This window comes from Pyricularia oryzae, chromosome 1 (assembly GCF_000002495.2).
Source record: "Pyricularia oryzae 70-15 chromosome 1, whole genome shotgun sequence".
NCBI classification, from domain to species: Eukaryota; Fungi; Ascomycota; class Sordariomycetes; order Magnaporthales; family Pyriculariaceae; genus Pyricularia; species Pyricularia oryzae.
In genome coordinates this window covers 2937063-2950931 of record NC_017844.1, presented here as the reverse complement: position 1 = coordinate 2950931, position 13869 = coordinate 2937063, and the positions used below count along the sequence as shown (strand labels likewise).

Here is a 13869-nt window from a genome sequence, read left to right as displayed (position 1 = left end):
TTGCCAGTAATTGCGCTTGCTATGCCGCATCGCCATGGAGACAACCAGGCGGAAATGCAACACGAAGGTCAAGGCCGATGTCATGTCATCATGATCCCCTTTGTCGGCTACACGGCGTTACATTACTTTCGTACGTCTCCTCACCGGCGCCTTGGTGCCGAAGACGGGTGGGATTCCGAGCCGTATGTTGACCTATGTAGTGTATATGTCCAAGTCTATATAAGACTGGCTGCCCTTTGGCATCAGGCTTCAGGTTTTGTTTGTTCCTGTCTTCATCCGCCTTGATACCAAAAGCCTGATCACTCCTATCCTGAACTTTCCCACTCACGGTCGAAACAAACCCCATCACCTCCACCGCCAAAATGAAGTTCACCTCCACCGTCGCGGCCATCGCCCTCGTCGTTGGCGCCTCTGCCCAGCAGGCTATCGTCCACAACAACTGCCAGGATACCGTCTACGTCCAGTCGTTCCCCTACGACGGCTCTGCCACCGGCCCTCTGACCACCCTCCAGGCTGGCCAGACCTTCTCTGAGGACTTCCGCAAGTCTGGCTCGACCGTCAAGGTCTCCAAGACCAAGACCTTGACCAGCCCTCTGTTCATCGGCTACTCGTTCTCGTCGAACCCGGACTACGGCTACTATGAGCTGTCCAGCGAGTGGGGCAACCGTACGTCATTTCTCATACTTTCTTCCCCCCGGATAACAACACCCAATGTAGTTAGTGTTTTGACAAGAAAGACTTACTGACATGGTTAATCTTCCCGTAAACAGCCTTTGCCGACAAGCGCGTGACCCTCTCCCCCGGTGCGGGCTGCCAGGACTTCAACTGCGCCCCCAACGACGCCGGCTGCTACAGCCGCCCCGACATGAAGAAGGTCTACGGCTGCCCTCTGCCCATCAACGTCGAGGCTACCCTCTGCGCCTAAGCCTACGGCGCTATGAATGTCATGAAATAGGATGAAAAAGCAATTCTTTTATGGATAGCGGCGGGTATAGCCGACCGTCTATTTAATGATTAATCGATGAATGAATAAAAAAAAAGCCGCTTTAGCGCGCGAGACAAACAATTCTGTTGCCATGCATGTCTGTGATCTAGACTACACCAAGATCTAGTCTAGTCTAGTTTCGTAAGTACCTAAAATAGCTTTGTCAAGATGCCATGTCATAGCTTCCGACGACGTGCGCTTGGTTTCCGCCCGCAGCAAGCGTTGCGACTGGAACAGGGACGACGTTTGACAGTACTCAAGTCCGCATTCAATTACGCAAAACCGATACCGAAAGCAGTATTAGGATGAGCCTTCCATTGCCAAATATGCTTACAACCTATGGCAACACAAGTACAAGCATAATGGGCTGCTTGTCACGCGATCAAGGGTCTACCGAAAAGCACATGAACACTAACGATTTGTTTTGCTTGCTTTTCGGAGACCGTTATGGAAGTCTAGTGCCTACCTAGGTAGTTCCAGACCACCTACCTAGGCACCTAGGTATCCAAGTTTGGACGATGCGGTTTTTCTTCTTTTATTCAAAGTATGAAAACGTTAACAAACAGGTCCTTGGACTTTCATCCAAAGCTTTTTTTACCCCCTTCCCTGTGGTTTTTTTGTGCTTCTGCAACGCCAGCTTGCGCGTGCCTCGGCATGATGCAACCTTGCGGGGCTGGAGCATCCACCATTGGCCAATCCGTTGCTGACAATAGCAAAAAAGGCACATCCCAGACGGACCAATCTAGGTGTACCTCAATTATCTGGCTGCGTAAAACGTATTGCTTGTGATGCATCGGGCGCCCGCGGTCATCGCTTCGTTTGCCAGCTCACTCATAAATCCCAAGCAAAAGAATTGGAATTAATTTTGCCCAATCGACCCAAAGATACACATAATCTTGGCATTTGCCATAAAGGGCTGATCAACAACATATACCCAAGGAAGGAAAAAAAAAAGTCGACTCGCGTAATCTTTTTGAACAATGGCATTGAAGCCTGGCCAAAAGACGGTGCTTATCACGGGGTACGTGATGAGTTTTGCAGTGACAAAAAGAAAAGTTCTATTGGAACACCCCGAGCTGAACTGACTTGCATTCTACCCCAGGTGCACTCCCGGCGGCATAGGACATGCTCTGGCCCTAGAGTATCATGCCAAAGGTCTGTACAAGACCCTGCATTTGGAACCCTGGTGTCTTGGCGCATCATATGGGGAGGAGTCAGTGTCAAGCTTTTATATGCATGTTTCCTAACCTCGACTCCCCGCAGGTCTTCATGTCATCGCCACCGCTCGTCGCCCCGAGGTCATGAAAGACCTGGCCGAGGCGGGCATGACCACCTTGCCGCTTGATGTCACCAAAACCGAGAGCATCGAGGAGTGCAAAAAGGCCGTGTCCGAGCTGACTGGCGGCCGCCTTGACATCCTGGTCAACAATGCGTGAGACGCCCTTTCCACATGTGTTTGCACCAGACAACCCCCTTGGAAAGTCTGGCCCCCTTGGCTAATACCCATCTTCCCTCCTTTCGACAGTGGCGGCTCAATAGTGGTGCCGGCCACCGACATGGACCTCGACGACGTGCGCTGGATGTTCGAGGCCAACGTCTTTGGCGTCATGGCCATGGTCAAGGCGTTTGCGCCGCTGCTCATCGCCACCAAGGGGCTCATCATCATGATCTCGTCTCTGTCGTCCGTCACGCCCTACCTGTTCGCCTCGGCCTACAGCGCCAGCAAGGGTGCGCTGAACTCGTACTCGAGAGTGCTGCGGATGGAGATGCGTCCCTTTGGGGTTCGGGTCATGGTTTCCATGACGGGGTAAGTCGTGTTTCATAACGATACGTCACTGCTGTTGTTCTGTTTCCCCCCCCCCCCCCCCCCCCCCCCCTAGAGGAAAGGCATCATGTGACTAAATGCCCATCCTCATCCCCGCAGAACCGTGAGGTCTCTCAACAAGGATACGCAGGTGCACAAGCCGCTCCCAGCGGACAGTCTCTACCAGCGCGTCAAGGACGTGTTCGAGTGGCGCCTGAACTACTCCCAGATCGACGGGACCGTCGACACCCGCAAGTTCGCCTCCCAGCTGGTGCGCAAGTCGCTGAAGCCCGAGTGGCCCATCATGCTGCGGGCCTGGTTCGGCCGACCGGACTGGTTCTGGGGCGGAGGTCTGGCCGGCCGCGTCTGGCTCGCCCGCCTGCTCACCGGGGAGTGGCTCATTGACATGCAAACTTGGAACAAGTTCAAGCTTTGGAAGCTCGAGGCCTTTGTCAAGCAGGACGAGGCCAAGAAGCTCAAGTGAGGAAGAAAAAAAAAGCACTTTGAGCTTGGAGAGATGCATATTTGACAGTATGTCTGTAGTTGTATAATTTATACTTGTTTCATTTGCAGTGGCTTCGTAGTCTCGACTGTGCTTGTAGTCTAAAACTAGAGGAGCGAGGCTAGTTTCCGTACACGAATTTGCGGTTGTACAAGGTTTCACGGATCCAAGACCTGACGAGGCTGCCGGTAGCCGGCTTGAGTAGCACTCATTTCCTGTACCGGAACGAAACACCATGCTGTGCAAAGAATATGCGGCTGGTGGCATGAGATCCAGAGTAGACGCGTAACCTCGAATGAGATCAAAGCAGCCGCAGCTCCAAGAATGTATTCCAACGGTACACGTTCCTGGTCGCCCTAACTGCCACGAGCATACATGCTAGATGGCTCAGCTACCTGGTTTTGAGATATCTCACGCTCGATGGGATCGACGCTTTTGGGGACGCAGAGCAGAACAAAGAGCGGGAGCATGAGTAAACGTAAAGGACAACAAGGACTTCATTATGTTGACGGGATGTCCAACATGCTATACTAAGCTACAAGCAAAACCAAGCTGACCCGTGCCAGCCTGGTAGGCCGTGCGTGAGCCCCCAGTCTTGCGAATGACTACAGGATGAGTAGACAAATGACAGCAAGCTCAGAAACCATTAAGCACCGTTGGCTGCAAGCATCAAGCCCAAGGCAGATCAACTGCCTGACCACGCGCGACGCTGAAGCCCATCTCACCACAGTGCCTGTACCAGACAGCCCAGAAAGCGGTATCCCTATTGCAACTAGCATCAGTAAATGTTGCGACACGTTGGAAATTCAGATGTCACGAGGTCGAGGCTGGTGTGAGCTTCAGAGAAAGTCGGTTTCATTGGAGCGTGACCTCCTCAATCCCGTCTTGAAACATTTTGGAATTGGGATTTTGTCATCATATGCTCAGGGGTGTGGTATTTTGTGAAATGTGTTTTGCGTGTCGACTTACCTCCATGACAATACGATATATCGAGGATGATGCTGAGGTTACGGTTGAGGAGAAGAAAGCATTCAGTCGAACAACGAACAGAAAGAAATGCTGCAGAGAAAAAAGCGCGTTGTTTGATGTGGGGAGTGGAGGTCAAGTTTACGTAACACAAGAGGAGCCTGTCTGTTTGGGCAACATTAAGAAGTCATCACGTGGGAAGTACTGTAGGGATATTGATGAGCTCAGTATTTGCACAGTACATGACTTCTAGGCTCTGTAGTACCGGTCGCCATTCGGTCAACGCTCGAAGCTTGTAAACTAGAGTAACATCTAAGTAGGTACCTATGCATAGTAGGAACAGTGTAGTCATAGTGATGAAACCGAAAAACAATCCCATTCGCGTCACTTGATCACAGAAAATGTATATGTACAGCAAACTATAAAACAGAAGACAAGAAAAACGCCTCGTACTCGATGCAGACTGACACGACGCAGAAGCTTGTGAAATCCGACCAACAAATCCTTTGATGTCAGGTACCGAGAGCGACGAAATCGTCACACGGCCGAGCCCAAGAGCATAGAGGTGGACAAAGAAGCCACGACAAACTAAACAAAACATAACCAAGAACAAAGTCATTAATCATCGCCAAATGACGCTGGGCCTAGGCGCAGCACCGTCCTTTCTGGCAGCACCATTCAGTGACCCCATCGCAGCGGTGCCGATCGTGATTCTCCTAGACTTGACCGGTCCTTTATCGCCGCTGGGGCTGGTGATACTGCTCTCCTGGCGGAGACTGCCGCCCAGGTTCATGCGACGTGCCTGGCCCGGTGTGAATGACCGAGCAAAGGATGACTGACCCAACCTGCCGTCACTGTCGCTAGCGGTTGGCGAGCACGAGATGGGTGGGCTGCGCCGGCGCTCAGAGCTATTGCGGCGCAAGCGCTGGTGGCGTGAGATGCCGTTTGTCGAGCTCGACAGCGATGTCGACGGACCCGAGTACGAGGCTGAAGTCCGGTGGTGGGACGACCCGGCGGAGCCGGTTGATGAAATGCGGCGTGCTTTGGCGTTGGACGCAGCTGTGCCAGACATCAGTGACAACCTGTCCTTTCGCTTGACATTGTGAATGGCCAGGCGGAGATTATCCTTGTCGATGGGCGTGTCCGATTCAGAGCCAGAAGATGAGGCTTCAACTTTGCTGGGTGGCGGTCGTGCATTAAGAGACGATGATAACGGTGTGTTCTCATCTAGGGCCAGAAGACTTGGCGACCGGGGGATGCTCGATTTTCTCATCCCATACGGGGGAGGGGAAAGCATGTTTGACGCCTTGCCTGCATCAAGAGACCGCAGGGGAGACGGTCGGTCGCTGTCAGGGCTGGAAGCGTAGTTCACCGGGTAAGGAATGCTAGATGGGGAGCCACCGCCGCCTATGGAGGATACACGACCTTTGGACAGGAAGCCTGCCTGGAACCTGTTTGGCTTAGCCGCCAGGCCGGAGGTAAGGCTGGCTGCTTCTGGGGCAACCAGGGAAGGGCTCGAGTCGGACCCAGCGTCTGTGTTCTCCAGGTATGATGGGATAGCTGGAGGTTGCAATTCCGCCTTTGACGGGGTGTTGGTCGCCTCGGGGGAGGACTCGATTTTTTGCGGCGTCTTTGCAAAGTCCGCCAATGTGCCCTCCTCTGTCTCATCATCGCGCCAGCGAACAGACCTCCTGGATGGCGACTTCTTCTTGACCGGTGTGAATGAGACACCCTTCCTTTGGGCGCCTGCTTTCCGACGCCGGGGAGAGGCCTTCATCGGGGAGGCGAATGCTTCTTGTTGGGCCTCAGACATGGCAACAAAAGCAGGGGCGGCCACCGGTTTGACGTGCACGTTGGAAAGCTTCTTGCGTTTCGGGGTTCCGCGCTTTGATGGCGAGAACCTCTCCACCGGCATAACGGATCCGTCAGGCTTGACGATGTGAGATGTGGCAGATATACCAGTCTCAAGAAGGCGGTGGATGATTGTTTTGGCATGGGCCACTGCCTCGGCCTCATCCATTTGTAATGTGGATGACAAAGAAGCGAGAATCTCGAATTGAGCGGTCAGGAGTACCTGGACGGCGGCAGCGTCTCCTGCTCGGTCCTGATCGAGGACTTCTCTGTAAGCCTCACGGATGAAGTTGGCCTTGAGAAGCTCTGCTTCCCTCGTGAGGTTTGCCACCTCGCCGTTGTCAACCACGTTGTCTCCACTCGACAACTGCGAAATGCTGTGCTGCAGGGCAGAATCGATGCTTCGCTCCCAGTTAGATCGCTCAATCCTCTGATGAAGGTGCTGGCGACTGTGCTCCAGCTCGGCGAGTACACCCTGTGCTGTTTTCCTCATGGCTGCCAAGCTGTCGGGCATTCCGTTCTCATCCGAACGTGAGTCGCAGATGGCGTCGAAAGCGGCGATCCATGCCGAAAGCTGCCCAATCCTTCTCTCGAACCCCTTTAGTCTCTTCATGTTGTTGATCTTGTCTTGCCTCTCCTGCGCCGAGTTTTCGTACGCAGAGCGAATCCGCTGCATGCCCTCACGTGCCACGCCATCCCGCTTCTCAAGCTGCTTGCGGAACTTGGCGTAGAAGATCTTTTCGGCATCCTTTTGTTGTGCCTTGAGCTCGTTGATCATGGCGATCTGCTCATCGATCTTGACCAAGAAGTCCTTGACGTGGCGGTTCACGTTGAACACGTTCCTGGTGACCTTGGTCTGGATGTTCTTTGCCCTGTTGGCATACCGCAACGTGTTTTGGGTCTCGTCAAAGTGTGCGCTCGAGGGACTAACACAGACTATCATGACCGTCTTGCAGTTGCCTCCCAGGGAGAACTTGAGCAGTCGCGTGAGCTTGCTGTTACGATAAGGCACGTGGTTCTTCTTTCGAGGGTCACACAATGCATTGATGCAGCTGCCTAGAGCAAGTAGCGACTTGTTGATGTTTGCACCTTCGATAAGCCTCTCGCCACGGTTCTTTGTCGCACTGGCACGTTCGCTGCCCGCCAAATCGATGATGCTCAGGGTGGCCATGGTGTGGGGCTCGTTCACGTCCGCATTCCGGTCCTTTTGGGCAATGTTGATCTGCAACACGGCGTGTGATCGTGATGATGTCGCATTAGCTTCGGTGGGGGATACTGTGCGGTATTCGTTGCCCCGAACAATCATATCCATAACCTCCTGCACGTCTTTGGGGTGCAGGCTCGTCAGCCCGGAGACGGAAACGCCCTGGTTCGAGTCCTCCCTCAACATCAGTCCCTGCTTGCTGCCGCCGGGGACCAACAGATCTCGAATCGTCTCGTTGTAGATCTCCAGGTAGGAAAGCGAAAGCTCCGTGACCTTTTCGTCGCTCCTCTCCTGGATCTTTTCGAAGAGCTCCTGCATGGTGAGGAAGATGATGCCGGGTTGTGCTGCCGTGCCGGTGATTGTGTGAGTCTTTCCACATCCTGTAGCGCCATAGGCAAAAACTGTGGCATTGTAGCCGTCCAAGACGCTATCGAGGAGCGTTTTCGTTGTTCCTTCGTACACTTCCGTTTGCGACACGGTGTCGTCGAATATCCTGTCGAAAGCAAAGACTTGATCTTTGACCTTCTTGCCGGCGCATGGCACCACTGACCGGGAGAACTTCTGCACTGGGTTGTCTTCTGGGGGATCGAAAACACTGGAAGGAGCAGACAAGTTAGCATCTTTGGTGCCTGGAAGGTATTGAAGCGGTGTAGATGTCCGGAAACCTTACAGGCACCTATCGTCCACAACTTTGATCACCGATCTGAGGCCATGCTGTTTGAGCTTCGGTGTTGGTACTGCGGCTAGCGAGCCGTCGCCGAGGAATAATGTGCCATCGTCGTTCTTGATCCTGTGGAGGTATTAGCAGTTTGCCGAGAAGCGGAATGTTGAAATCGATCGAGAGGACGTTGCTCTTACAGTTGCGCCGCCTCGCGTATTGTGAATGGTCGCACTCGCACTGCGCAGCAGACGTGGATTCAGTAAACAAACCGCAAACCCATGAATGAGTAACGCGAAAACCAACCTGCGACTGTGATAGAAGATGCGCCTGGGTCTGCGCGGCTCATGATGACGAGTCGCCAGAAAATTTGCTAAATCAAAAAACAGAATCTCGTTTTCAAGGTATCAAGGCTTGTGTCTGACTGTTTTTGGGTGGGGATGGCAGTGTTTTCAAGCCAAAGATTCGTCGGGCGCTTTGTTTTGAACGCGCATATAAACAAACACTGAGCCCAAGTTGAGATTGAAGAAAAAGGTGATGCGGAAAAGTAAGTAGTTAAATTATAAACGCAGCACTGCTTATCGTCTAGAACCAAAACTAAGAAAAAGGATTGTATTGTCGATTTGTCTCAAACCAGTGCCCTCTGGTGAGCTTTTTTGTTTTGTCGCTGAAAGTTGCAGGTTGTCATGTATGAGCATGCTGCGTCAATTTACAATGCTGTGAATTCAGGTGCTTGGGTCAGTTGGGTGGAGTTCACGCTGCTGGATGACATGCCCAGGGAAGCGGGTAATGTTTTGGTTGGTATGCTCGTTGCCTGGACGACGTCTGTTAGCCCCGTCTGACCTGCAGGTACCCACAGCCACCCAAGGCAAGCCAGGGAAACGCACGGTGCGGCAGTTGTCCCCCACGTTCCATCCAATCCATCAAATCCCGTCCATTCAAACCTGGCGTCGTTGGCTATTGGGGAAATACAAACAAACAGCGACCGCTGTTATTGTTGTTGTTTATTTGTGACTTTGTATAACCCCCGGCCCCCGACCCAGCCAACGACTGACAAGGCTTGTCATGGGTCGCCTCTCGGGAGCGAAATGATCTAGGGTCGGCCACATGATTATTGTTTCGCTTTTACTGGCGCCATCACCTGCGTTGTCCGGTTGTCCGCCAGTGTTCACCCTGTGCCCAAACTAGAGCTTCTCCTTCATCGATGGACGCTTGAGGACCTCATCTCGCGTAGCCACCTCTCCATGCATCGGCCCTCCCCTCTGGAAATCCACCAATACAAACTTATCCGTGACACCTTTCGGCTTCGCCAGGCTGAGTAGCACCTTGCCCCTCCAAACCACCGCAGACTCGGGATCAACATCGTCCGGGAGTGCTGCGACCTCTGGCGTAATGACCTTTTCCGCCCAGGGCACGCCGTCCTCGGGAGTAGTTTTTAGGTAGGACACAAGCGACTCTCGTGCCGCCGACAGATCCCTCGGCCCCGCATCGGGATCGGGCTGCAGGTGGTCGGCAACCAGCGACAGCAGGTAGATCTGCGGCGGGAAGAGAACAATCTCGCCCAGGCGGACCCGCCTCAGCCACTCGCGCGGTGGGGCAAAGATGGCTTCGGTGTGCTCGAGGCCGCCGTCCGAGGTCGGCACGTGCTTGACCGAGTTGGCCTTGGCCTCCAGCGGCAGCAAATAGATGTACATTTGCGTGTTGAAGCGCCTGGCCATGGGCTTGGGCGTGATCCAGCGGGTGCAAGCGAACAGGTTGCCCGTATCTGGGACGCCGCCGGTGGAAGCCAGCCAGTCGTCAAATTTGATCTCGTTGCTGTGCACCTTCTTTCGGCCGAGATTCCTGTCCGTATCTGATAAGTCGAGGAGCCGCGTTTGATTCGCGGCGTCCGCCGCTAGGAGAATTCCGCTTTCCTCAAATGTTTCGCGGATGGCCGCCATGCGGAATTCGGGGCAATCGCCTTCAATTTCCGTGGTGGTCCCCGGCTCATGGAATTTGGACAAGTTACCGCCAGGGAAAACATAAGCGTCTGGAAAGGCACTTGATGTTGCTGTTCGTCTAAGCAGCAGCACTTCGTTTTGTGGTGAAATCAGGACAATGCTAGCCGGAACAGTCAGCATCGTGGAATCGAGCCAGGGACTTGGTTTTGTTGCCCCCAGGCGTGAACCTCATCCTTGATAGGGCGCGCAATAAATGCAATGAAGGATATCGTGTAGCTCTAGAGATGTTGCCTACCTTGAGCTTGGCTTCGCTGGTGCAGGCCCATCGCGGGCTCCCTTCTTGTCTTCACCCATTGTGCTGTAGTGACGATAGACTCTAAATCCTGGCTCTAGGTTCGTTGGTATATTCTTTTTACTGCAATTGAGCGGTTGGTGCTGATAACCAATGCAAGAAGCTTTGCCAAGAGTAGAAGAAAAACGATTTCGATGTGTACTAATCGCCCTTGCTAGAGGGGTGAGCTTTTGTCGGAGGCATGACTCAAATACGATCTTACCACCTACTCCTACTCGTACCAAGTCGCATTGGATCGTATTCATTGCATAAATGGCTTTAGTCGCCATTTGATTGTTCCTCGGCTTCCCACCTTGTCGGTAGCTGAGTGAAGGGATGATCTTGTGAGGGGAAGCAGTTGTGACATCAAGTAGCCGAGGCTTGTTGGAGCTAGCGTGCGGGTCTAATATGGCAAGTGACGCTAAAAATGGACAACGCAATCAACCTTAAACTCGGGGGTGGAAACACAGGAGTAAATCATGCAGGAACACATGGAAATGTTACGAATAGTTTCGATTTCCAAAAGTTTGCGAGGCCCCGAAAAAAAAAAAAAAACTTAAAGGAAGAAATGTAACAATAGCCAGCATGGTTAAAAGAGGTGACCCTTATCACAATGAGACATTGTCATAATAACAATGTCTAACCGCCATGGTATACCCCGGAGTTCGGGAAATAATCTTTAATTCGCTGCGTCAACTTCGTCATAGTCGTTTTCTCTCCCTTCCGCGATAACTCATGCGCCACAAACAGCAAATACTCTTGCTTTCGCACCACATCTTTACATCAGCAGGTGCAACCTCCCCATCATAGCCTACACGGTCCAATTGCCCAGAATTTAGCCAAGCCGCCAAATCCTCCAGAACAATTGGATCATACATGAGCATCTTTTCGTGCCACGATGGTTTATCAGGATCCGTCGACCGCGGTGCACTCTTCACTGCACGTGTGATGCGTGTGAACAGCTCGGCCTGTTGAGCGGTAGGTGTAACCGCGAGCGACATCGTTGTGTGTTCTCCTATTGAAACGTCGACACTGTCCTTCTCTGGGGAAGAAAAGACTGGTTCCGGGGACAACGATGGGCTGGGGGAAAGTCCAGCCTCACCATCCGAATCCAAAATCTCCACCGCCGGTTGCGTTGCTGCCTTTTTGCGCCGCCGAGGCGTTTTAACTGCGGCAGCCACCGTGGGTGGCATAGACGCGGCTATGTTCTGCATCATATCTGGACTAGCCTCCGCTTTTGCGTTCTTTTTAGGCCTGCCGCGGGGTCGTTTGACTGGTGTCGTGGCTTCAACTACTGTTACGTCACCAGATGCTCCGACGCTGTTTTTTCTCGGCCGACCTACAGGCCTTTTGGTTGGTGACTTGGCCGCAGCTGCAGCAGTACTCGTCTTCCCACGAGGCCCGCGAGGGGCCGACGTTCGGCTCGTAGTGGCAAAAGCACTAGATTGGCCTGCCGCACCCGTTGCTCCGGCTTTGCTTTCCCAGCACTGATTGAGTAACGCGATCATGGCAGATCGTTTCTTGACTGACTTGAATCCGTAGCTGGAAACCTGCTTCGACAATTGGGTATCTGTCATAACCTCAAAGTTGGGCCGAGGAATCGCGGTCTCCTCAGGTACGACCGGTCTAGGCGGTGGAGGCATCTGATAGGCCTGCTGATTGCTCGGAGGAGGTTCGTTGTCTGAATCAACATCTGATGCGACTATAGGGGGTTCTGCAGTATTTTCACATGCTGGAACCATTGTAATTTTAGTAGGTCTAGGTGGTGTGGTAGACGCAAAATGTGTAGATTTTGAGGCCTGGGTTTTTAATGTGTGCTCAGCTGAGTTGGCTGATTCTAAATCTCGAGCATGTGGTTCTGAAATGTCAATTTCGGAGGAATCGAGGTTGACCATCGGGGTTCGTCTGTTCTTGATACCTTTAGGTTCAGACCTGCTGGGGCTTTTCTGCATCTCTGCACGAACTATAGCATCGGGATCATCCGGGAAGGCGGGAGAGTCGACCAGATCAATGACTTCGATGTTCATAAGATCGCCCTCTTCACCACGAGCTCCCGCAGTCCACAATTTTCGGCCCTGTGGCGCTGCCATTATAGGACTCGCGAACGGATCGTCGCTAAAGTCGTTCGACTGCCTGAGTGCGGCGTGTAGATCTCTCAGAAAAGTCGGCGAATGCTCCTGTGCTAATTGACTTGAAGTCCCAAAGACAAAGTCTTGTCGTGCGGATTGATCAATTGCTGACAGAGGAGATAAGAGCACCTGCCCACGCCCCTTTGGCTTTCTTTTCCTTTCCGGCTTTCGTAATCTGGAATCTGGGTGGCAGTGTTGAAAGACTTGCTCCCCTTGCCCTTCAAGATAGCTTGTAAGAGTCCCTTTCTTGGCTGGGGCATTTGACTGCTTGCCCTCAGTTGTGTATGCTGCTGTGGCAAGATCTGTGATGGTCCTCGGTTTCTTTTTGGGTGCCTTTGACTTGACTGGAGACGCTTGGTTGGGAATTTTACTATCATTTGAGGGCCCAACAAGCTGTATCACTTTTCGTTTCTTGATTACTTCTGGCGGCGGGCCCAGTTCTTTGCTTGGCGAGTCTGGTCGTCTTGCGACCTGTTCTACGGGATAGGCAAACTTGTCTTGTAGTGTAAGGAAAACGTTTTGGACAGCCGCCGGAGCTGCAGAAAGGGCGCCGTCCAAGGTCGATGTGACTTCCTTGGCGTTGGATGAGACAGGACAAAGATCCGCCGTGTTTGTCTCGCGTGGAGGTGTCCAATCCAAGCGCCTCGCGACTGCCGGCTCAAGGTTGAACAACTGCTCCTCAGGAGCATCGTCGGGGACTGTGATGGGTTCTGGAGCAGTCGAGACGTCATCAGGTACAGCAAAGTGCCTACTTACAGTCTCGGCTTTCTTTTTCCGAGAGGCTGCTGATGATGTTTTCCGTACTCTCGACTTGGTCACTTTGTTTTGAGCAGAAGCTGTGCCCTTTGTTAGGTCCGTAGTGCTTGTTGTCACAGGTGCAGTTGTGGCGGCCACTTCTTGAAAACCAGTAATCTCCAGATCGGAAGTTGTTCTTGGCGAAGGGGATTTGAAAAATTTCCAAGGTTGATTTTTTGTTGGCGTTGTGATCTCATTTGTAGCATCATCTGCAACCGACTCCTCCCCTCCCCCCCTTTTTTTCTTAGTCACTCCATTTGCAGTTTTCCTAGCCTTGCGCCTCTCAGGCTGAGGCTCCGGTATATTGACCGGAAGATCTGGCGACAGATCAACGACCTCGGGTGGATCTTTTTGTTTCGGCTTGGCTTTTGTTTTTGCCCTCGGTGGAGGCAGGGTTTCGACTAAATCGGCTTGTTCTGCTTGCGCTGACTGTAGCAACTTGGCTGCAGTGGTGAAAGTCGTCGTTGCGGTTGTGGGGATCGAGGCAGCGTTGCTGCCAGATCGAAGCGGCTTTGGCTTCTTTGCATAACGCGAGACCAGCTCATTAATCGAAGGCAAATCAGGAGAAGAGGAGACCAATGTTGTGTAGAGGTCCGACCTCGCTTGACCGGGAGGCGATGACGGGAGAAAGCGGGGCGTGGTCATTGTCGATAGTTGACGACGACAGGCCGGACACATCCGCAGTGCGCATTTTGGCATAAATG

At 52.8% G+C, this 13869-nt stretch overlaps 6 protein-coding genes across 6 annotated transcripts; 2 read left to right on the top strand and 4 right to left on the bottom strand.

The window, feature by feature from the left end:
* Window positions 1–185: 185 nt before the first annotated feature.
* On the top strand, window positions 186–1116 carry MGG_16187 (uncharacterized protein). The gene is made up of 2 exons (XM_003709511.1): window positions 186–666; window positions 771–1116. Exons 1-2 carry the CDS (start codon window positions 363–365, stop codon window positions 923–925), a joined length of 459 nt encoding a protein of 152 aa, XP_003709559.1. The 5' UTR covers window positions 186–362; the 3' UTR covers window positions 926–1116.
* Window positions 1045–3361, top strand: MGG_16186 (uncharacterized protein). Its single transcript, XM_003709510.1, has 5 exons — window positions 1045–2006; window positions 2088–2140; window positions 2249–2417; window positions 2511–2792; window positions 2910–3361. Exons 1-5 carry the CDS (start codon window positions 1966–1968, stop codon window positions 3271–3273), a joined length of 909 nt encoding a protein of 302 aa, XP_003709558.1. The 5' UTR covers window positions 1045–1965; the 3' UTR covers window positions 3274–3361.
* Window positions 3362–3718: 357 nt separating this feature from the next.
* MGG_16185 (uncharacterized protein) lies at window positions 3719–4367 on the bottom strand (the record flags this gene model as incomplete). The annotated part of the gene is made up of 2 exons (XM_003709509.1): window positions 3719–4054; window positions 4261–4367. Coding segments are annotated over 2 exons (265 nt in total), but the record flags the coding sequence as incomplete, so codon positions are not given.
* Window positions 4368–4879: 512 nt separating this feature from the next.
* On the bottom strand, window positions 4880–8319 carry MGG_06839 (kinesin; the record flags this gene model as incomplete). The annotated part of the gene is made up of 4 exons (XM_003709508.1): window positions 4880–7907; window positions 7983–8102; window positions 8171–8210; window positions 8277–8319. 4 exons carry the CDS (start codon window positions 8317–8319, stop codon window positions 4880–4882), a joined length of 3231 nt encoding a protein of 1076 aa, XP_003709556.1.
* Window positions 8320–9154: 835 nt separating this feature from the next.
* On the bottom strand, window positions 9155–10264 carry MGG_16184 (uncharacterized protein; the record flags this gene model as incomplete). Its single annotated transcript, XM_003709507.1, has 2 exons — window positions 9155–10070; window positions 10206–10264. The coding sequence occupies 2 exons, from the start codon at window positions 10262–10264 to the stop codon at window positions 9155–9157; spliced, it is 975 nt and encodes a 324-aa protein (XP_003709555.1).
* Window positions 10265–10942: 678 nt separating this feature from the next.
* Window positions 10943–13810, bottom strand: MGG_16183 (structure-specific endonuclease subunit SLX4; the record flags this gene model as incomplete). Its single annotated transcript, XM_003709506.1, has 1 exon — window positions 10943–13810. One exon carries the CDS (start codon window positions 13808–13810, stop codon window positions 10943–10945), a length of 2868 nt encoding a protein of 955 aa, XP_003709554.1.
* Between the last annotated feature and the right edge of the window lie 59 nt (window positions 13811–13869).

Bases quoted from the DNA above. Each gene is read 5' to 3' on its own strand.
- MGG_16187 (XM_003709511.1), top strand. From the start codon at position 363: ATGAAGTTCACCTCCACCGTCGCGGCCATCGCCCTCGTCGTTGGCGCC. The intron at 667-770 runs GTACGTCATTTC...TCCCGTAAACAG, and splicing joins GTCCAGCGAGTGGGGCAACC to CCTTTGCCGACAAGCGCGTG.
- MGG_16186 (XM_003709510.1), top strand. From the start codon at position 1,966: ATGGCATTGAAGCCTGGCCAAAAGACGGTGCTTATCACGGG. The intron at 2,007-2,087 runs GTACGTGATGAG...ATTCTACCCCAG, and splicing joins AAGACGGTGCTTATCACGGG to GTGCACTCCCGGCGGCATAG. The intron at 2,141-2,248 runs GTCTGTACAAGA...GACTCCCCGCAG, and splicing joins CCTAGAGTATCATGCCAAAG to GTCTTCATGTCATCGCCACC.